At 38.8% G+C, this 23,782-nt stretch overlaps 1 protein-coding gene and 1 long non-coding RNA gene across 7 annotated transcripts; both read left to right on the forward strand.

The window, feature by feature from the left end:
* Nucleotides 1-6,369: 6,369 nt before the first annotated feature.
* LOC133722304 (protein RADIALIS-like 6) lies at nucleotides 6,370-7,198 on the forward strand. The gene has a single exon (XM_062149159.1). The coding sequence runs from the start codon at nucleotides 6,569-6,571 to the stop codon at nucleotides 6,824-6,826; it is 258 nt and encodes an 85-aa protein (XP_062005143.1). The 5' UTR covers nucleotides 6,370-6,568; the 3' UTR covers nucleotides 6,827-7,198.
* A 914-nt stretch (nucleotides 7,199-8,112) lies between these two features.
* Nucleotides 8,113-13,458, forward strand: LOC133720072 (uncharacterized). Of its 6 annotated transcripts, XR_009851665.1 has the most exons (12): nucleotides 8,113-8,317; nucleotides 8,408-8,508; nucleotides 8,590-8,785; nucleotides 8,880-8,921; nucleotides 9,166-9,243; nucleotides 9,824-9,932; nucleotides 10,045-10,103; nucleotides 10,296-10,431; nucleotides 11,445-11,544; nucleotides 12,069-12,224; nucleotides 12,902-12,982; nucleotides 13,221-13,458. It is a non-coding gene; the product is annotated as an uncharacterized LOC133720072 (long non-coding RNA). The 6 variants fall into 6 exon arrangements; XR_009851663.1 differs by having other exon boundaries at nucleotides 8,590-8,921; nucleotides 12,069-12,269; XR_009851661.1 differs by having other exon boundaries at nucleotides 8,590-8,921; nucleotides 12,902-13,063.
* The last annotated feature ends 10,324 nt before the right edge of the window (nucleotides 13,459-23,782 follow it).

Genomic DNA, 23,782 nt, shown 5'->3' on the forward strand with positions numbered 1-23,782 from the left:
TGTGAGTTGAGCTTTATAGTCAGCGGTGCTCCCCAAACCAAAGTATTCGAGGAATTCCGGAACAAATTGCTCCCAAGAACAGTTTGGGTGGCGTTGCTCAAAGGCTGACATCCAAATTGAAGCGTCATGGCCAAAGTGAGAAGCCACCACAGCAACGCGGTCAAAGGGTGGAATACGCTGTACCCGAAGGTAACGCTCCGCCATAGTTAGCCAGCCCCCGACATCTTCCCCATTAAACTGCTGCAAATGGATCTTGGGTCGTTTGTAATGGGAGAAATCATGGGGAAATTGGTTGTTGGGTGCGAATCTGGTTAAAGGAAGGGAGGTGTTGGAGGATGAGTTGGAGTTGGTATAAGGTGGAGTGAACATGTGTGGGGGGAGTGACGTGATGGTGGAGTATGTGGGTGTGGAGGCCGAAAGGTTAGAGCTTGTGGAGGGGTGAGATGGTTGGGAGCAAGTGCTCTGTAGGGGTGGAGCGAAAGACAGAGGAGGTGGGTTAGATAACCCAAGGCCTGTCCATGTCGTTGTCATGGCGTCGAAGGAGCCAAACGGGATAGGAGTGGTGGAGGGAGTGGTGGTGGGGTTGGTGGTGGGAGGAGTGATGGGTGTGGTGGTGGGGGTAGTGACTGCTGTGGTAGAAGTGGATTGGTGGTTCTTTTGAAGGATGGAGGCGAGGACGGTGTTTTGCAAAGCTGAAAATTGGGCAGATAGTTGGTTCTGGAAGGAGAGTTGTTGGGAAACCTGTTGTTGAAGGGCCTCCATGGAGTGGTGGAGCTCCTCGTTTTGAATTTGCAGTACCTCCACAGAGTTGTGAATATCGGAGATGTGGGTTTCATTTTGTGGTGATTTGGGCTGGGAAGATGCAGAAGCGGCTGAGGACGAGGCAGGTTGTGGTGGTGGGTTAACAAGGACGGAGGAGAAGGGTATGGAAGGAGTTGGGTTTTGGAGTCCCCGGAGCGTCATGGCTTTGATACCAGTTGTTGGAGCACAAAGAGAAAATAAAGGGAAATTGAAATGCAGAAAGGAAAATAGCTAAAGCATCATTCATTCATAACCTGCCAGAAATGGCTAAGATAACAAAATATATAGGTAGGTGGCTGCACCAGCCATAGTCTAAACATAACAGCTGTCAAGCATAAGTCTAGGACCCAACTGAAGGTACAAAACAAACCCTCTCTCTCTCTCTCTCAAAGCGGAGGGGTTACTGTTCTGTTCATCGGTTTCGCGGGGTTATTATCCGTGGGTCGATGAAGGCTCGCAATAAGTCCGCTCCGGCCCGTTAAAAAGCCCGCCTCGGTGGGTAGAAGACTGGGCTTGGTTTAGGGGTTTAAAATCCGGCCCGACCTGCCAAAAGCCCGTAAATTAATTTAATTAGCTTAATTTTATTTACTTTACACTTCCATAAATTGTTAAAAATAGCTCGGGTGTCCAAAATAATCAAAGAAAAATATCACGGACTCGTCATGTAGTGCGTGTTATTATTGTATCCGAAGCCTCGTATCCGGGGTCATCACGCCATCGGTCAACCAAAAAGATATACAAATAACAACAGTTGACCAATTCGATCGAATTCGAAAATATGGTGAAATTAGCTAAATTTTTTACCACACTCATAATTTATTGTAATAATCTCATCTAACGGTCGGTTTTCCCATTATCTTTGAATTGATATAGCTTGCCATTTGGAGTGTATGATATATAAATATAGGTTTATAAAAGTAACTAAGTTTGACCTATTTGATCGAATTCGAAACGAGAACCAAATTGGCTAGATTTTTTACAACCACCATAAAACATTACAATCTCTCCATCGAGCGGTTGGTTTCTCCAAATTCATTTTCCACTTCATGGTTGCTTTAGAATGAACCTCAACAATTTAAATGCAATGTATAAGTCATACAACTTTAGGAGGCAAATTGATATAAGTCAACGTCTTTGTAATTAAAACTGAAATTTTTATCTTATGCCCACGCATATCCATATATGAAATATTTACAAACGTGATGTGAAAAAATAAACACGTTTCACAGTCGTCACCTCATCGGTCAACCAAGAAGACATACAAGTGATGACGGTTTATCACTTGTATAAGTCAACCAAGAAGACAACTTTAGGAGGAAAATTGATATAAGTCAACGTCTTTGTAATTAAAACTGAAATTTTTATCTTATGCCCACGCATATCCATATATGAAATATTTACAAACGTGATGTGAAAAAATAAGCACGTTTCACAGTCGTCACCTCATCGGTCAACCAAGAAGACATACAAGTGATGACGGTTGACCAATTCAATCAGATTCGAAAATATAGTGAAATTGGCTAAATTTTTTACCACACTCATAATTTATTGTAATAATCTCATCCAACAGTCGGTTTTGCCATTTTCTTTGAATTGATAGAGGTTGCTCTTTAGAGTGTATGATATATAAATATAGGTTTATAAAAAATTAGTTTCTTTAAAGATTTATTTGTAAATAAAGCCCGCAAGGCTTGGCCCCAAAAAACCCGCAAGGCCCCGCCCGAAAAAGCCCGCGAGGCCCACTTTATATGGACAGGCTTGGATCTTGCGATTTACAATAAAGCCCGGCCCGCTCCAAGCCCGCTACGAATGGGCCGGGCGTTAATGAGGCCTAACTCAATCAGTGTAGCTAGAGCGGGATTGTAATAAAGTTGCAAATCGATTAGCAAGAGAAGCGCTCTAGCTTGATCAGCTTTTGCTCTGTCTACAGTCGGGGCCTCTATATATAGCTTCATCGATGTATTGAGATGGATATTAATCATAATTAATTTGTTGTGAGTGTGGTGCTCGATGTTTCCGAGTTCTTTTGGGAAAAGGATTTTTTTTTTTTTTTTAGAAGAAAAAGAAAAATTGCAATGAAAAACATCTAACAACACCACTATCGAATTGATATAAATTAAAGGGTTTTTGTCAATTTACCCCATTTTTAGAGATTTTTTTCCCACTTACCCCATTAAATTTTTTTAATTCCCTCTTACCCAAAACACTCTACTCCTGTCTTCCCTAATACTCCATTAAGATTTTTTTTTTTGTTTTTTAATTTTTTTTAATACCATTTTACTCTCACCCCTTTGTTACTTAGAGAGAGAGAGAAAATGGAAAAGAGAGAAACCATAGGAGACTTCGCCAGAGCCCGGTCACCGGCCGCTGGATTCCGGCCAACTTTCGCCGGATTCCGGTCACCGGAATTTGCTGAAAATCTCACCGGAAAGGTTTTTTTGCCCCCAATATACATATATTGCCCCCTAATAGACGTCTATTGCCCCCCCCCCCCCCCCCCGATCACTGGCCGCCGGAATCTGGCGAAAGTTCCGGTCACTGGCCGCCGCCCACCGGACTTTTCTGAAAATCTCACCGGAAAGGTTATTGCCCCCCAATAGAGGGGCAATAGAGGTCTATTGGACCCTAATAAACGTCTATTGCTCCCCAATAGACGTCTGTCAGCCATATATTGTCCCCCAATAGACGTCTATTGCTCTCCAATAGAACTTTCAATCGCTGAAATAGAAACTAATCTCCCTAAATTTATACAAATAAAACTTTAATTAAAGAAAAAAAACTTGAAGATTACATCAATTCAAAACGTCTATTGGGGAGCAATAGACGTCTATTGCCCCCAATATAACATTTTTTTTTTCATCTTTCTTTCCTTTCGCCCTCATTTTACCCAAAAAAAAAACTTGACTTAGACACCCATGTCAAGAGCTGGATATTAAATGTCCAGTGGGTAATAATGAGACTAACAATCAACCTTGGAAGGTGGAAACAACCAGGTAATGCAAACTAATTTCTATTAGAACACTAGAGAAATGGCTTTGGCCCCAAACTCGCTTAAACAGAACAAAGAAATAAAACTTTGATTTAAACATCATAGGATTGCATCTGGGTTGGATGATTATGGGGTTTTTAAACGGGATAATGACCATTTACACAATTTTGGCCTAAAAATTGCCCACTTACTCCACTAAAAGTTTTTTACTCTCATTTACCCAATCTAACATATGTTGACAGTATTGCCCTCATTTTAATTAATAAATTACACTCATCTCTCTCTCCCCCTTCCCTCTTCGATATATTCTCTCTCTCTTCCCCCCTCACCGATTTCTCTCTCTCTTTCTCTCAACACGTCTCAGACTCTCTCTCTCTCTCCCTCTCACTCTCTCTCTCTCTCTCTCGGCCTCTCTCTGTCACTGGACTCCGCCGCGCTCGACGACTCCGGCAACCCAGACCGTGACGGCCTCCCTCTTACTGTCACTGACGCTCGACCCAGGTCTCCAGCGAACCAGACCTCCGACGAATCAGACCGCAACGGCTTCTCTCTCTCTCTCTCTCACTAACGCTCAACCCATGCCTCCGGCGAATCAGACCGCGACAGCCTCCAAGTCCGATTACGGCCTCCTGAACTATCTCCTTGGATTAGACGGCTTCTTCTGCCCCGGATTTAGGGTTTCCCAGTGGTGATTCAGATCGGAATTGGCCTCGATGACTCAGTCCAGATCGGAATCGGCCTCGACGACTCGCTGGTCCCAGTCTAGATCGAAAAACATGCAGAACCGGAGAGAGAGATTTCCGGATCCTGATTTTGATTCTGGTCTGCGTTTTGGATTTTCGATTTGAATTTGATTGTGATGGAATGAATGTATAAAATGGTGAAATCCAGTGAATTCAAGCCTCGAAGAAGGCATGTCTGCAACCGTCGAAGTCGAAGATGGGAGGAAAAGAAGATGTGGGTGCCCAAATCAAATATATATATTTTTTTTTTGGTAAAATTGGGGCAGAATGGCCAGAAGGAAAGAAAAAAGAAAACAAAAAAAAAATTAGGGGGCAATAATACGATTACTGGGGGGGGCATTAATATGATTATTGGGGGCACTAATACAATTATTGGGGGGCACTAATATGATTAGTGGAGGGCAATAATACGATTATTGGGGGGCAATAATACAATTACTGGGGGGCAATAATATGATTACTGGGTATTATTAGGGGCAATAAAATCGGACGCCGGAATCCGGTTACCGGTTGTCGGATTCCGGTCACCGGAGTCCTCGGCCGGCCACCGTCACCGGAGTCCGGCGAGGTTTCCGATGACTTCTCTCTCTAAGTGACAAAGAAGGAGAGGGCAAAATTGTCTTAAAAATAAATAAAAAGCAATAAAAAATTACTTAATTGGGTAAATGGGCAAAATATATATAAGATATTGTGTAAGTGGGCAATCTCTTAGAGTGTTTGGGTAAGTGGGGTTAATTAACCCCAAAATTGTGTAAATGGTCATTATCCCGTTTTTAAACACCTTTAAAAAAATACAATACTGGTCCATACCACTCCTCCCATAAAAAAAAGCAACAAATCATTCATGTCTGCAAACTCAAGTCCTGAAATTTGAATTTCTAATAAAACCCAACATAGATGCTAACAATATACTCCCTACAAAACTAATAAACCCCCAACAAGGAGAACCCAGTAAAATATGAACAAGCTTAGCGATAAAGCTAACAACAAGACTTAACTGAGAAATCAAATTGATGAAATCTCAGGTCTTGCGGGTCAGCTCCTCCTCGTCGGATGGCTTCGCCTTGCAGAGCATGCATACGCCATCGCCGTCGCAGGGCCGTTGGCTAACGTGCACCATGGTCGGGGATACGAGCTTGTACTTTGCCCCACCACCATCAGAATCGCAGGAACGAGCAGTGGAGAACGCCGGGTCGGAGAGACTAATCCCGTTCCGGCGACTAAGAACCTCAACTCGTTTATGAAGAGCGTCAAGGAAGAGATTTCCGGCAGCGGGGACGAACTCCGATCTATAATCCTTGAGGACGATGACAATGGCTACTAAGCTAGCATGTCGCCAATCGGAGATTGATGTAGACCTGGTTTATGAAGTGAGAGAGAGAGAGAGAGAGAGAGAGAGAGAGAGAGAGAGAGAGAGGCATGTAATTCATTAATTAAATTGAGGGAAGAATAATACTTTTATTTTAAATTGGGTTAGTGGGAATAAAAATCTGTTGCTGGGGTAAGTGAGATAACTTTAGCTCATTTTAGAGCTTTTGGTCAAGAACCCTAAATTAAAAGCATATAGGGCCGGAATTCCTCCAAATCTGGAGATGCTGATCGACACGGCCAAGGGAGGCGATCGTGTCGGCCACGAAGATGAGGTCACTAGCTAGATATCTATTCTCATTGTATTGTTGGTGGTTCAATCCTCCAATGAAATGCATCTTTGAATCTTTGATAGACAAAAACAAAAAAACAAAATAAGTAACTCATGCGTCATGCATGATATATTAATTAGGGCGTCCAATACAAATTAAAGTAGTCTGAAATAACTTTGCAAGCAGCCATTTTTCTCCTGCTTATAAGGAGAGCATGGCAACCTTTTTCACATACCATTATCTCCCCTCGACTTCAGTCTTCTAATTCATTGACTCAAGCCAGAGCTCTTCTCTGCATTCTTGCACCTTCCTACTCTCAAACTCCACAAGCATTATCCCAGATTCCCAGCTTCTCTAATTATTTTTGGCTCATTTCTTATTCGCCTAATCGAGTAATGGCATCCCTGACTTCGTCGCGGAATTCCAACTCGTCCTGGACGCTGAAGCAGAACAAGCTGTTTGAGAATGCCCTGGCTGTGTACGACAAGGACACACAGGACCGGTGGCACAATTTGGCCAAGGCTGTGGGTGGAAAATCAGCCGAGGAAGTCAAGAGGCACTATGAGATTCTGGTGCAGGATCTCATGCATATAGAATCTGGTCAAGTCGTTCTACCCAATTACAGGGCCACTGGAAGCAACTCTAGACTCTAGAAGTGCTGATCATGAGTGAGGCTTGAGAAAAATCTGAAGATATGATGAAGAAATGTGACCACATGCAATATTGTTCTGTGATATTGCTGCCTATCTATTAGTCCTAGCTACCTGCCTATCTATTAGTCCTACCAAGTACCAAGTGTGAATGTGATACCAGTTTCAAGGACTAACCCTATGTGTTTATTATTTTTAGTTATGAATGTCTACAAGAAATTAAACGATATATTGTGTTTCTGTAAAAAAAAAAAAAAAAAAACATTGTAAAGGCGTGCAATATATTATGTGATGCTGCCTATTAGTCGCTCATTCCTACCAAGTACCGAGTTTGAATATGTTACCAGTTTCAAGACCCTCTGTGTTTATATAATATCTATGGTTATAAATTTCTACAGGAAATTAAGCAATATATTATGTATTTTTGTCCAAAAAAAAAACATAGTAAAGGCGTGCACCAAGAAACTTGACCAATTGCTGCAATGTAATCTGCAAGAATGAATCATGAACAAGCCCAAACAGTGGTGGAGCGACATTGAGACCAGATGAGTTCCAGGCCTCATCTGATTTTATATTCTTTCTAAATAAATATGATTCAATTTCATACAATTGCAATTGTTTTAGTTTACAATAGTGGTCAGCTGGTCCTGTATAATCTTCGAAGGGTTATCCAGAGATTAAATTCTGGCTCCAAACGAAGCAAAATTCAATACGATCAGCACAAGTATAGTTCCTTATGGAATTAAGAGATTCCAAAATATGACCAAACTGACCTAATCCTAGTAAACGATTCACAGAAAGAGGCCCCCCTCCAAAAAGAAATGTACAGTACTCGTCCAACTCCAGACAAATTAACGAACTTTTGTGTGTTCAATCTTGTATATCAATGATGCTCTGAATATGAGCACCAACCTTCAGTACATTGATCAAAACCAATCCGTGATCCTGCACATTATTAGCAGCATGACGACGATGAATCCGGCTGTTTTATTCACCAGTGCTGTACTTGTTGGCTTGTTGCAGTAGTAGCCTCTGCCTTGGCAACACGTCAACCGGCCCACTGAGTTGGGTGCTAGTAATCATTTACTTATTTACCCCATGCTGGCTTCACTCCTAAAGATAAAACACACCATCATGACCATGCATTAATTGCTAGCTAGCTTTTGGTAATGACTATAAGTTCTGGTGTAGACTAGGTAGCTTTTGGTAATGACGAGGAAATGAGAGGTTCTGGTGTAGTGGTGTACAAACAACACCAATTTATGGTAATGATAATGATGATGATCTCTAATTTATTTACTATATATAAAACGTCGGTTAACTGTTCATAAGCCGTTTACTGTTTATATCCGAGCCAAATTCTCGGGAAGCCTCCATCCATATAAACAGCAAAGCCGATCTGTACTCTTCGGGAAGCCTCCATCCAAATCAAGGTTCCACTGTTAACTGACAACTTCAGAGTCGGTGATCAAGAACAAGAACAGTGACAACTTGGTGAGACTTTAGTTCTTTCAACATCATCGTTATTATTCATCTATTAGTCATATACCCAAACTGATTTCGTTGAAATTCTTCTTCTTGCAGTCAACATCAAAGTCCAAGCAATCAATTGGAAAAAACGAGGATGGGTCACTTTCAGTTTTTTTTTTTTTTTTTTTTCTTTTCTGCAGAAGCTAGATAGCATCGTAAGGGCTTGGAAACACCACAATAGTAATCTGCACAAATGGTGTCTCTGATTTTCTAAACTGTTTGTTTTGTTTTGACAGACGATCACATTCGACGAGCCTCAAGACGAGCTCGAGTCCACTTTATCCAACGCTATTTACAATCTAGAGACGTCGATGATTAAGAAGAAGAACGACTGAGAGAGAGAGAGAGAGAGAAATAGCGTGTGTTTGTTTGGTTTGTACGAATAGATAGACCGATCAAAGGGAAATTCTCTGCTCATCATCTGAATACGGGGTCATCAAAACCCAATTTTCATCTTATTTTTTGAGATTTCGTTCCCACCTTTACTTCTTTTCTGATTCATTTTTTTCTTATATTGCTTTTGCAGGGAAGTTTGAGTATCTTAGAGGCAAAGGTTGCGAATTTGTAGGTATGGTTTTCCCAATTTTGCTGATTTTTTTGCCCTTGCTACTCTTTTGGTGATATTGATATGAGTTTGAGTACGGGGTCAATTGGATTGTGAATATTGTTATGCGTGTTTCAGGAAGATTACATCTTTTTTTAGAAAAAAAAAAATTTCTATTTGTGTTCCAATGGTTAGCAACAGTAGAGGTGACAAGTTTTTGGGGTTTTGTTTCTGGGATTCATCTCTGAGATTTATGACATGGTTTCAGGTAATTGGGTTTTGATAATGTTATGGGCTCAAGCAGGGTTGATGAGGATGCTGAACCTGTTTTAAAATATGGACACAGGTAGAAGCCTGCTGCTTTTAATATCTACAATTTAAGGTCTTCAATAATGATGGACCCATTTTTGACTCAGCATGTATTCTACTCCCCAACAGAAAGTAACAGTTGCATCTTTTACTGTATTGAACATGACTTCAGTTTAACGTATAACATATACAGAAAAGTCAAGATGATAGGGGTATTTAGGAATACAGCTTAGTTGATAGACTTCGCAGCATGGAACTTTAAAATATACCGTGTCCTTATTTTTTTATGCAAAGTTTACCGAGTACCTATTTTCATACAAGTGTTTACCAAACACATATTTGTATGCCCAATTGATCAATGTATATTATGGGATAGCAAGTATAACTGATAGGGTGTTCCTAACAAGAAAGTGATATCAACTTTATGGTCAAGGATGTTTTTGTTAATACATTCATGTTCTGCTTGATCTATTTAGAACAGTGAAGTTTCCTCATAATAAAGCTTTGCTGTCATTTGTTTTGCAAGCAATCACATTTGTTAAGGTTGTTGGTAGTGGAAAAGCCAGCACGGAAGTGTTCAACTGTCTGTTGATTGTTTAATATATACATGTTATCAGATTGACCGAATGGGGAGAAATGATACAGCTGTGGAAGAGGAAGTTAGATATCAGTTTAGTATTGTCATTTGCACTACAGGAAATCATTCATACAAGACAATGCTCAGAGGTAATTCATGAAATTCGCCTCTTTATGTAGTTGCTAATAGTAGTGTATTATATAGTTGATACTTATGAATCTTGGAATACTAAACAGTACTTCATTATTCATTTCTGTGCAGAGATTCACCCTTAATATTTGAACTCGAGGCTACTTTGAAATGGCAAGGCTCCTTTGCAGGTAAACTTTCTTGATGAACATAATATGATTTGATAGTGACTTGATAAACTTATTTTTTGTGATTACTGCTAAATGAAATGACAAGTACTCACACGGTTATCTTAAAGCAAAAGAGATGCGCATTGCATGTATCACTCATTTCTAGCTGGATATTGTCCTGGCTGTAAGTTATTATTTCATTTCTTTTCTCAGGTGGAATTAGCAAGAAATTTTTTTAAAGGATGAAAGACCTGTAGATTTGGAAGGTACTTGGATGAGCCAGTCAGAATTGTCAGGAAGCTGTTGCAGCCTGGGGTCTATCTGAAATTGATTGATTTGAGTCTTGAAGGTAAACAATCACTTTACCCTATTCTAAAATTGTGTACAATGAAAGGTCGTTGCTTTAATTTCATTACTTCTTCATAGTTTCTGCTAAAACCGAATGATTAGTACATTATCAGCCTATTGTTTTCTTATTATTATCTCCTTTGTACATCCTCTTTTTGGATTTCAACTACTTTTCCATTCCTATTATTGTTAGTATTTGGATTGAACAGGGACAAAATTTACTCTTCGAACGATATGATCTGTTTGCTTTCCTCATTATAGATGTGTATACCAATTTAGACTTGGAAGAATAAACATCTGATAGCTTTGTTTTCTGTAATGATTAAATGAAGAACATCCTCTTTGAATTGCATCATTGATTGATTGATGGGTTGAATACTATTTGGTATAATTCAAATATCTTAACTACTATTTAGAAGTGCCTCAGCATTTTTTTTTTCCTTTAATGGCATTTATAGATAGTAGGGTCTAGCTTTTTGTTTATTCATGTTGACATATTGGGTTTGGAATGAAGTAGTTTTCTTCCTTTCTTTATTTTTGGTGGTTTAATTTTGGGTCTTGGCTAGATGGTTATATATGTAATAGAGCTTGGTAGCTGAAAATATCTTCGGGTACTATTAGAAATATACTGATTTGATAATGGTTATTTGTTTATGTGTTCTTGGGTTGTTTGTTTGAGTCTGTGATGGGCATTGAAGGAAACTAACAATGTGCGGTGGTATGTGACAACTAACTGTGTGCTAAAATTTTGACTCAGCCGGGCAGGTCTTTGTGGTTCCAAGGGGACTCCCATGCCTCTGCGACTTTGAACAGTCACTTGCCTGTGTCTTTTGTCCTCCCTTTTTCTGTTTTCTTGGACTTGGCTTTTGTTGTGTGAAGTTTGTGTGATAATCTTCAAACATAGTGCTGGCAATCTGGGGTTGTCAGTCTTGCCATTCTTCTGTGTTATTATACGAGTCTGCTTCTGCGTCTGTTCATCAACTTTACATATTTTTTCTCTCTCTGTGGCAACAGGGGGGGACTGGAACCAATCAACTTAGCGGTTGAAAATGAAATCCATCGTCCAGTTTGTGGTCGAGCTGGAAGTGTTAATGCCATAGGAAATTATGCTCCGGTAAATTCACATTTACATATCATTTGGTTTCTTACTTAAATTTTACCACATTGGTTTTGCCTATTGCTGCACTATAGTCAATTTGCATTCTGTGACTGTTTTTTAATTTATTGCCTTAACTGCGTTCATAGCATTATATAAAGTTAGTTTGAGTGTTTCCTTTTTCGAGATAGAGAGAATTTGTGTTTGCATAATAAGCAAAGTAGCAAGCAGAACAAATAATTTCAACTGTACAATATGTGAATGACAATGTTCTGTGATCTCTCTTAATGTATTCTTAATTCACATAGCTGCTTTGCTTCTAATGCCTGTCTGTATGATATGATGCTATTAGTATTTGGTATATATAAAAGAAAAGAACTACGCTTCTTTCAATCTCTTAAATTGATTAACTATCCACCCGCTGGACAACTTTTACGGAGTCTCTGACCTCATTATTGGTTCTAGATAAACCATGAATAATGTATTGTGTTATGATTGGATATGAAGATTATTTCATGAGTCACCTGATTTCACTTTTGCAGACTTACATTCCAGGAGTCCTAGCTGACCGTGAATGAGCTTAAAGGTTTAGACCAATTGATGTGAAATTGGCAAGATTTTTAGTACTTTTGCAGGGATTTTCTTCTTGAATTGTTCCCCACAATGTCGTAACCACCAACCTAAGCGCTCACTTATTGGTAATATACCCGCAGCATCGCGCGGGCTCTTTCATAAAATCAAAGGTTTTCTTTTTCTTTTGGGTTATTATCACAAATGGTACCTGAACTATACCTCAATTTTATCGATGGTACCTGAACTTCAATTTTGATCACAACCAGTACCTGAACTTTTTGATTTCATTTTAAATGGTACCTAGAGCCACCTCCAGTCACTATTCCAACTAAAAATGGCATGTAAAGGCAATCATAGTGATGATCTTTGATGATTTCAAGGGTTGCAATCATATATAGTGATGATTTTTTTGGTAATAGACTTGCCTTGAACTTTTTTTAAATTTTTTTATATTTTAGATTTGGCTTTTTTGGCCGGAATAGTGACCGAATGTGGCCTTAGGTACCATTTAAAATGAAATCGAAAAGTTCGGGTACTGGTTGTGATCAAAATTGAAGTTTAGGTACCATCGATAAGATTGAGATATAGTTCAGGTACCATTTGTGATAATAACCCTTTTGTTTTTGTCTGGGACATTTCCATAAATTCTCACTGAATGGTTTTTGACTACAACCCACAAAATTAGGCCATTTAAGTTCATCTTTTATTCCTATGCATTCATGATTTGGAATGAATGCGTTTTGAAATCAATGATTCTATATTATCATACCAATTACTTAACCTCAATGCAATTTTTTACCAGACTGACTTCAACTGAATCATATCATTCACGAGGCATCAGGCAAGCTATGGTGCTGCATTTCCTGACTCCCCACATTTCTTGGTAAGTATTAACACTTGCTCTATCATTTTTGGTAAGAAGAAGAGAAAAGCTGATGCATGTAGGACATGGATTCCACTTATGGTAATGTACTCCTTCATCTCATACCCTAGCATTATAATTTTGTAGTAGCAATCAAAGAAGACAATGCTCTAGCTCTTGCTATAATTCCATATTAGATCGAGAAAAATTTGTCAAATATGCATTGTGGAATTTAATCACCAACCATTTTACCTTGCAGGGACTAAGATTGGTACAACTTTAAAAATGGCAATGATGCACTGAACCTCAGGAGTGATCCAAGATTTTGGTCAATTTTTGGAAGAAGTGGCTGCTAAATTTCAATTATCTAAAATTCTGCTCTTTACTGAGTTTTTTCTTTCTACTTATTGTGTATTAGTACATTAACATGTGAATGAAAATAATTTGGCTTTAAGTTTCAATTTGAATGGAGATCAAACGAATGACATCCCCTGTTACTGAGGTCTACTTTAGCTTAATCAAGGCTTCTAATTCATTGAAAACACTAAATCCCGCAGCAAAGCGCGGGTAAAATTTCTAGTACATAAAATTAAGAAGTATAAGTTTGATGGGAGACTTCTCCTAACAGATCCACAACGCGTAATAACAGATCATCTTGAGGTGATAGTTGATTCGAGAGCTCCACACACTTTCTTCGATCAAGAAGCATATGTCGACCATATACGACAAGCTTTCGTCACATACTTTCTAGAAAGATATGAATGGAACCCTTATTTGGACTGTTGAAGTCTTGAAATCTTGAATGATCGAGCTTTGGATTAAGTATTTAAGTAAAAAGACCGTGCATGAGATAGTTTAGAGTTGTAAACTTCTCAAAGTTTTGCATGGTTTATGCTCTCGGGTCTGTTCTGGTTCCGTGGTTCGTGTCTCGAGGTGATGTGATTGATAATCGAATCCAGTGTTGTGCGATTTGAAGAGTGACGAAGGTGATCAGATCCATCTTCAGATTCAGTAGCAAAGACGATATCAAACTGCCTTCTAGTAAGAGTCTCAGCTACTACTTAGTAGAGTTTGTGTGAGTTCTCTATGTACTAATTTTTTATTAGTGATTGTTTACCGGCATTTTGCCCTCAGTTGTTTTACCGTTCTGGAAAGATTTTACTACCTCAATATGTTATGGGTTTTTTTTTTTGGTTGAGAATGAAATAGTTGCCTTACGTACAAAGCAATTTAGACAAGTACATGGATATTGTTTGAACCCAAAATAACTTTTTTTCCCTACATGGGGGACTCGAAGAGAACCGGGCCAATATCCGTGGCCCAAGCGATTTATTTTCGATAAGCTCGGAAATATATTGCCTAGAGGCTAAATAAAGCCTACTTGGAGGCCAAGCAATTTTAAAGCAAATCTGGATATTAATCGATTTACTATTAATTATCAAATATTTGATAATTAATGATGATCTATTTGCTTGATTACCAAGGTTGAGCAGGAGGGAAGAATGCGGACGAGTCGGTTTGCTCGCGAAGATCAAGCCGGCTATACTTCTCTACCCATATTCAAGACCACCCCTGCAATTAAGGTCTTTGGTGGTTCAATTAAAGAAGGAGTCAAGGTGGGCCATTATCCTTCGCTACCAGCGGCATGCAAGCAAGCCATGCAAATATTCATATATTCCCATGCAATTAATGTGCAATGGCATATATGGAAGCATGCAATCATGCTTGATGGTGGTCAAAGAGGAATATATATATATATATGATGTATGTATGGTGGCTCATGCATGGTTCAAGTAAGGAAGGTTCCTCATGCAATTAAACATGGCAACATGCTATCATATTCAAGAGGATAAATAGCATGGTGGGCCATCATTCACTAGCCAATCATATGCAAGCAACCAAGTCTGCCATACAATTAAAGTTTCATGAAGGTGGAGCAGTTTGAGTAAGTTACAATCACTTTTAATTGCAATTATCCTTTCTGATTGCATGCCGCGAGCTACAGAGTCCTCGCGACGGTATATTTGCATATAAGACGTGCATATCCTACTGCATTCAAGAGGAAGATTACGTTCAGGACTCTAAAAGGTAATTAACCTTGCCTAGAAGATTGCTACAATAGAGTTAATCTTTTATTACGATAGATGTCAAAACTATTAAGAGTTTTGATTTGATTCAAGGCCAATAACTGTGGCCTAAAATATAGTATTTCATTCCTTATTGGAAGGAGAATCTGCAGCAGCCTATATATAGAGGCTAAAGACGATACAAAAGAAGGAACTCTCTCAAATCAATCAATCCTAGCGATTACAAAGCCTCCCCGGAGCAAACCTTCAACCTCGTTGAAACCCGGTGACCGTGCGCCAGTCCCAGTCTCTCCAAGAGCCGACTGTCAGCATCACCAAACCAACCCGGCGACCGTACTTCCAGTCCTAGTCTCCCCAGGAGCCGACTGCGAGCGCAACTGTCACCGTTACTACCAGCGAAGCAAGGGTAACGCCCTCGCAACCCAGCGAAGCTAAAGTCACGCTTTAGCAAAACCCGTGCTTCTCCCAACTTCCCAGTGATTGCTCTGCTTAGTCTACAACACTAAGTATCGATTCGGTGAACGCAAGAGACCACAACCAAAGCCCTTATCCGTAAGGCAAGAAGTCCTTTTCCGGAAGGCATAGAAAAGAGCCTTGTGACGAGGTTGGTGCTCTCCTCGTCCACAACGCTTGAAGAAGAAGTCAGGTCAAGGGACTACCCCGACGACTGCACCCCACGGTGCTGGCACGCCCGCGCAATCACAGCAGCAAAAGAGACAGTTTGCAAGCCAACTGGTTTTTGCGCCAAACAGATATAACTCGCGCTCTGCTTTATTCCAAATGTATCCTACAAAGTCACCTGGCCCTGATGGGATGCCACCGCTTTTCTTCCAACATTATTGGTCAGTAGTTGGTAAGGATGTGACGGAGGCGGTACAAAACTTTTTACATACGGGCAACTTGTTGAAGCAGGTGAATTTCACACATATTTGCTTAATTCCGAAAGTTGATAACCCTGAGAGAATATCAGATCTTAGACCTATTGCTTATTTACAAATTTTTTTCAAAAGCTATTGCAAACAGGCTTAAGGTGCTACTACCGGATATTATATCTCCTTATCAAAGTGCATTCATACAGGGGCGATTGATAACAGATAATATACTAGTTGCTAATGAGATTGCGCACTTTGTCCATAATAAACGAGAAGGTCAAGATGGTTGTATGGCGCTGAAGCTGGATTTCAGCAAGGCTTATGATAGAATGGAATGGCTTTTTCTCCAGAAGGTTATGGAGAGACTTGGCTTCACCAGAGTTTGGATTGATTTAGTGATGCAGTGCGTCAGTACAGTCAAACTTTCCCTTTTGATTCGGGGAAAACCCAGAGGGCTTGTCACACCTAGTCGGGGGTTGAGACAGGGCGATCCTCTATCACCCTATTTATTTTTGATTGGAACTGAGGGTTTTTTAGCTTTACTGCAACGGAAACAATTGCTTGGTCTTCTGCCTGGTATTGAGGTTTGTCATGAAGCTCCTTCTGTTAACCATTTGCTTTTTGCGGATGATAGTATGTTGTATGCTCAAGCCTCTCTTGAATCATGCTATGAGATTCAGGATGTGATTGAGACTTATGGTAGAGCATCAGGACAACTTGTGAACTTTAACAAGAGCTCAGTTGTGTTTAGTAAAAACGTCAGTACTGAAGTACAGGAGGAGGTGGCTTCTTTGATGGGGGTGGAGATTGTGGATTGTCATGAAAGATATTTGGAGCTACCCACTTATGTGGGGCGTAAGAAAACTGCAACCTTCCAGTATATAAAGGACAACTTGGCCAAGAAACTTCAAAGTTGGCAAGGGAAGATGCTTAGTGGTGCAGGTAAGGATATCCTAATTCGGGTTGTGGCTCAAGCTCTCCCAACTTATGCCATGAGTGTTTTTCGTCTAACAAAGACTTTTTGTGAGGACTTGGAACAAATGTGTGCAAGATTTTGGTGGGGAAGCACAGATGACAAAAGGAAAATACATTGGAAAACATGGGACTTTCTGTGTCATCCTAGAGACTAGGGGGGATTAGGGTTCCGGAGCCTTACTGATTTCAATCAGGCTATGCTTACAAAGCAAGCTTGGAGGATAGCCAGTAATCCGGAGTCACTTATTGCTCAAATTTATAAAGCACGGTACTTTCCAGATTGTTCTTTTTGGTCAGCTCCAGCTCATAGTACACCCTCATATTCTTGGAGGAGCATTTTTGGGACAAGAGAGCTGTTACGATCTGGGTCTTATTGGCAGATTGGAACGGGGGAAAATGTCCGAGTTTGGGAAGATGCATGGGTGCCCGGTCTGCCTGCATTAATGCCTCAGTCTGGGGGGACATTAAGTACGACAAGTATGACAGTGCATGAGCTAATTGGCCTGCCAGGTTGCTGGGATGAGACAAAAATTTGTTCCTTGTTCAATGAGGTGGAAGCAGCTGCTATCTTGACAATACCACTGTCCCGGCGTATTGTGCAAGACAGGATAGCTTGGAAATTAGAGAAGAAAGGTGAGTTCTCTGTCAAAATTGGTTATAGACATGCTTTTGCTTTAAATGCTGAGAGGAATGTAATTCTGGACAACACTACTACTCAGTTTTGGAAGAGAATATGGCAAGCCAGAATCCCATGCACGGCTAAAGTACATGTGTGGAAGCTCTGTCATAATATACTACCGTCATTGGAAAGCCTAGCAACTAAACATGTCCAACTTGATTCACAACTTTGTGTTTTCTGCATTGGGAGAGTTGAGTCGACTTTGCATTTATGCCGTAATTGTTCTTTTACTAGGGCAGTTCTCCAATCAAATCATGTCCTTGCTCATGTGTGTTTCACTGGTGAGTCCGATGATATGGGGGTGATGGAATGGATGCAATTTTGCTCAGGCAAGTTAACTCATTCTAATTTTGATCTGTTGATGTTCCTTTTATGGGGGGTGTGGAAAGAAAGGAATTCAAGAATTTGGGAGAATAAGACAAGGTGTGTTAGTGATGTGGTTTTGATGGCATTGTCTAGACTGCAAGACTATGTCTATCATAATTCAAATAATAATGGTGGAGGCAGAAGGAATGCCAATATGGCAAGATGGAAATGTCCCCCTAATGGTTGCGTTAAACTAAATATAGATGGAGCTTTTATGCTAGCTACAGGAGCAGGGGGCATTAGTTTGGTGCTGAGAGATAGCACATGGCAGTTTCTAGCTGCTAAAGGCTGGCCAATTTCGGGGCTCATATCAGCAGAACATGCTGAGCTTCTTGCGTGCAAGGAAGCTTTGGAGTGGATTGGGGAACAATCTTTACAACCTGCAATTGTGGAGACTGACTCTTTGATCATCAAGCAACATCTTTCCAGTGCAGATGCCAATTTGTCTAGGCTGGGGAGGATTTATGAAGATCTCGGAGATCTGTTGAAAGACTTACCTAATGTAAGGGCATACAAGGAGGGATGCAAACAAAGCAGCACATCTTGTGGCTGCACAGGTGTATTCTTCGAATCAGACTATTTACTATTCTTATGTTCCTTCTTTTCTTCATGATGTTATCAATCATGAACTTTGTATCAATTAGTTTTCTTTTCTATCAATAAAGTTTGACATCATTTACCTCAAAAAAAAAACTACTTTCTTCACCATACATATAATTTCTTAATTTCAACCCAAAATATCATTTTCTAATTTAGCATACTAGGGTTTAACTCGAATTTTTTTTTTCTATTCGGTTCCTCTTTGTCTCGAATTCTTTATTTTTTTTTTAGCATAACATGAGAACGATTGAAGATGATGAATGCTAAGAAGAAAACGTTAGGGTTTAACGATGAATGCTAAGAAGAAAACGTTAGGGTTTAACGATGAATGAAGAGATTAAGAATGAAATTTAAGTACGTATTCTGTAGGGTGTAATAAGAAAGATAAATTGTAATTTTTAATAAGACATTTCTTGACATTTATTGTAATTTTATATTAATGTATTTTAGTCTTTCAATAACTCAAAAACTTATAGAGTGAAGAAAATAATTAGTAGGATGGCAATAGCGGCACCCTATAAGTATAGTAGAGAGTTAAGATAAACTCATTCAGAACCTAAACATGAAAGGTAGGAAACACAAAGCAGATGCCTATTAACTAGGCCCAATGCCTAAAACAATCACATAAAATTAATACTTATAACCAAAAAGAAGAAGTGAGAAAACGTCGTCACTCCTCTAAAAAGAAGGACTAAGAGTTGCATGAATAACCAAGAGGTGAGGCTGCAGATAGACTCTAAGTAAGACTTAGAAAAGGCCCCCTTGTAAGCATATCGGGCCATGTCCTTTGCAGCCAACCAAAAATTGATGAAACTCCAAGCTGTGATAAGTCATGAAGATAATTGCAAATATAAGGATGTACGTGTGGTCAAATCATTAAAAGAAAACAGCTTCCTGAAGCAAAGAAGGCCAGGGATTATAAGATGCTAATACCCACAATTCCACAAATCAACAAGCCAATCACTCAACTGATAATTCACACATGCAACATGCCCAAGAAATTTGAGTGAAGAAATAAACCAACTCGCGCAAAGTAGGACAACCCATATCTAAGTTTGCATGTGTGTTATAGGTGGTTGATTTACTTTTAAACCAACATTATTGAATGAGGTAACTCTTGAACAGACATGTACTAAGATATGTTGCAATTGATTTTATGTCAGAATTCAAGACTATACTTTTATTGCAATCCTAAACTTGCCTTGTGTTTAGGATAATTCTTAGGTTCACCTTTAGGGTGAAGGAGCTTATTCACCCTATTGTCCATTAACATATTTTTATTTAACAAATTTATAATCCAACGGTCCATATCTTAAATTAACCTTTAAAGATCATCTCTGTAAAAAATCAACAGAATCGGAAATCGTTTAATTATCTAATTAAATCAAACAAATGGATGGTTCTAACAATAGTAGTGACCATCAATGTATTTCATACAAATGAATAACTAAAAAAATCTTCAATTTGATTGATTTTTTACCGAGCTAATCTTTGTATTACTTTATACAACATGAATGGTTTGATTAGAAAATTATAAAGTTATTATGTATTAATTTCAAGAGAGAGTGAATATACTCGTTTACCCAATGAGTGAACTTAAAAACTGTCCTTGTGTTTATTGTTGGCCTATTGACATCATCCCATTAGGCTGGGTAAAACTGTTTCTATTATGTTAGTACAAGTTTATAATTGGCATTCCTTCTTTTTACAAAACTCTACTCATTAAGAAGCCCAAGTTTGAAGAAACCCAAGTCATGAGTTTATTCATCAAGCCCAAGTATGATGAAGCCAATCCCAGGACCATAATTGTTTAATTACAATTTGTCTTACTTTGTGGTTGTCTTGCTGTCGAAAGACCAAGTTAAAGATCAGTTTGTTGTCTTGCTTTCCCATCTTCGCTTGCTGTCGTGTCGAAACTCCATGATTGAAAATCAGAAGAAGTCTTCTCTTCCTCATGGTTCAGGTAAGCTCATGCATGCATTGCATCCCTTTCACAAAATCATGGGTTTTTCATGGGTTCCATTCTTGTGTCAGCCTTGATTAAAGAATTTAGATCGTTGGCTTCTAAATTTGGTTTTCCAAATTGAAATTTGGGGTATGGGTTTACATGTGTAATATGAAATTAAGAGTATGGCTTTACCTACTCCAATTGAGCTTAGGGGGTTGTTAAGTGAACTGATTTTCCTCTTCCTCCTATATATACTTGGATACTCTGTTTATTCTCGGTATTGAAAATAGTTTTGGTTTTCAATCCCTTAGTTGTTAAAGAGTTATATCTTTGGTTTTCTGTTTTTCAAAGCGTCTTGTTCCATGTTGAAAACAGTTTGAAAAACAACAAACCATTCAATCATGCATATTCATCTCTTGCATCCCATGAGGTCAATTGGGTACTGCAAGCTTCAAAGGTGAAATCTTCATGAAGAACTTGCTGCGTTCATAGCTTGTGTCTTTGTTGAGATTTATGAGTTGTTCACTTGTGTAAACAATTAGCAAGAATTGAGTACAAACAGTCTAGTGAGTGAGTCTAGAAAGGTTGCTGCGATCAGTGTAACCTCTGTGTTGTAATCTTGTAATTTGGTTTTATTAGTGATTTGATTTTGGTCTATCAAGAGGAAAGACCACGCAGATGTTTTCTCTCGATAGAGTTTTATTGCGTCAACAAAACATGTGTTCTTTTTCGACTTTAGTTGGTTTGTTGATTTTAGTCATTTTACAATACATTCTGTTCAATATTAGTATTCAAGATTGATCATCCATTTGCAATCCCTGATAAAGTTTTTGAACGAAAAAATTGGTTGTGAGCCTATTCACCCCCCCCCCCTCTAGGCTCCTTCTAGGATCTTCGTATTATTTCACTTGCTGTAGTGAGATTGGCGGTCAAAGTAACATGGTTATAATCAAGCTTTTGAATTAAGAGGTTACAATGGGTAGAAATCAGAAAGATAGAGGGGTATGTTAATTATAAGTGACTCAGTGCTAAAATGTTGTTAACCCTACGAGTTATATAAACTTGGCAACCCTAAGAGTTATAAACTTGTAGTGGTATAGTTCTTAATTATGTTACATTATCAAATCGATCATGTGTTTGTGAGCTGAAGGAATGGATGGATTTCAAAATTTTTTAATTAGTGCGTAATTAGTTTAACCATTAAACTACTAACTAAACATAAAATTCATTCCTTTAACCCATGATCTTGGCTTATTGTGATATGTATATAAACATAGCATGCATAGTAAGGAAGAACAAAGAGGGAGTTTATGTTCTACTCACCCGTGGAGCGTGATTTTAATCCGATCCAAGTGAACCACCAAAGTTCCTCTCCTTGATCTCTCCTTGTGTGTGTTTCCTCCACCTTGAAGCACCTTGGATTAAGAACTCCTTCTTGTACTCCTTCTTGTGCTTGTAATCTTCTCTTTGATGTAACAAGTAAAGCCACAAAAGGATATGGCCTCTAAGGATCTTCACCAAGTGAATCAAGAGATGAAGAAAGATGAAAGAAAAGAAGAAATTATGCAAGTGTTCTTCTTTCCTTTAATTTCTGAAAAATGGACCAAGAAAGAACTCTTTTTCTCTCTCTCTCTCTAATCTGAAAATAATAGTGTGGAGACACACTTATTCTCTTTGTCCATGCTTTCACTTTTATATAATAGGAAATAACTCCAATTACTAAAAGAAAATATTGACTTTCATAAAGCCAATATTTTGGCTGGTCCATACTTGTTATTGGGCACTAAAAATGTGTCTTGGGCTTTCATTTAAATCTCATTTAGTGAAGCCCAAGTCCACACGAAAAGCCCGACAATCGTTTAGGCCCAATAGGTTCGGTTTTACCCGAAAAACCTAATTATGTCCAAATAATAAATCTAATTAATTATTTGGTCATAACCAACTCTTGTTTAATCTTCTTCATATACAATCTCAAGGATCCACTTATATGGTGTGCGATCTCTTAGGTTCTAATTAACAAGGCAGTGAAGTTTATAGAAACCATTCTATTTTGTTTACGAATCAAAAACTCCATTTTTGATTCTCCATTGTTATTAGGATTATAAATGTTTATTAATCCTCGGGGACTTCACAAGTCATGAGTGACGTCTTGCAACATATCATGACTACCCTAGTTAATGTAGAATGACAAAGAACCTATTCAATTGGAATTACAATACAATACGGTCCTTCTCTAACACGATGTTCTAAATCACATCATCGGGGTATGGAATTGATATGTCAATCCCCTAATGTGATTTTCATTCTTATGTGATTCTTAGAATGTGATTAAAAACTCCTTTTTAAATCTCATTCAATGCTTTGGCCAAAGACTCATTGAATCACATCTTTGAACATACACCTTATTTACTTAAGGATAGAGATTCCTTGTTGTACACTCACATGTCTCCATGACCGAATTGATTATACCAATGAATGCATCTATTATATCCATTAAGGGACACAATATTATTGCATCATCAAGAGATAATCCATTCACTCATAAGACAACTATGGTGTCTCAGGTCAAAGGACTAATTTGTATTATTGCAATTTAGAGTTCAAGTTTGACATGTAAGTAAGACTCCATACAAGAACTCTAATGATCGCGTTCAGTGTACTCTTTAAGTTAAGAGCACCCACATACTTGTATTAGTGTCTCTACACAAATGACAAGAGACATATCATCCTCCATATTGAGCATACATAGTATGTGCTAGTCTTTCCGGATTATCAATGTTCAAGTGATAATCCTATGACTAGGAACCTTTTAGGATAAGAGTGTGAAAGAGTAAAGGTCTCACACATCTAACTCTTTAGATTACTTTCTCTTTAACTCATATTCCTTGGACCTTGTTCAATCAAATATTAAATATAAGCAATGAACAATAAACTTGCCCTTTTGATTAATAATAATTACATCAAAATGATTGTTTTAGGACACAATTCCTTCAATCTCCCACTTGTACTAAACCCAATCAGCCATGAAACGTACACCCATCTTCTCAAGATGTTGTTCTAGCTTTGCTTGTGATAAAGGCTTAGTGAATGGATCTGATATGTTATCAACAGATGCTACTTTGAGAATGTTAACGTCTCCACGATTAACAATCTCCCTTATCATATGGAAACGTCTTTCGATGTGTTTGGATTTTTGATGAGACCTTGGTTCCTTGGCTTGAGCAATTGCCCCATTGTTGTCACAGTAAAGTGGAATCGGTGACTCAATGGTAGGAACCACACCAAGTTCAGTGT

Source organism: Rosa rugosa, chromosome 7 (genome assembly GCF_958449725.1).
Source record: "Rosa rugosa chromosome 7, drRosRugo1.1, whole genome shotgun sequence".
Lineage (NCBI taxonomy): Eukaryota > Viridiplantae > Streptophyta > Magnoliopsida > Rosales > Rosaceae > Rosa > Rosa rugosa.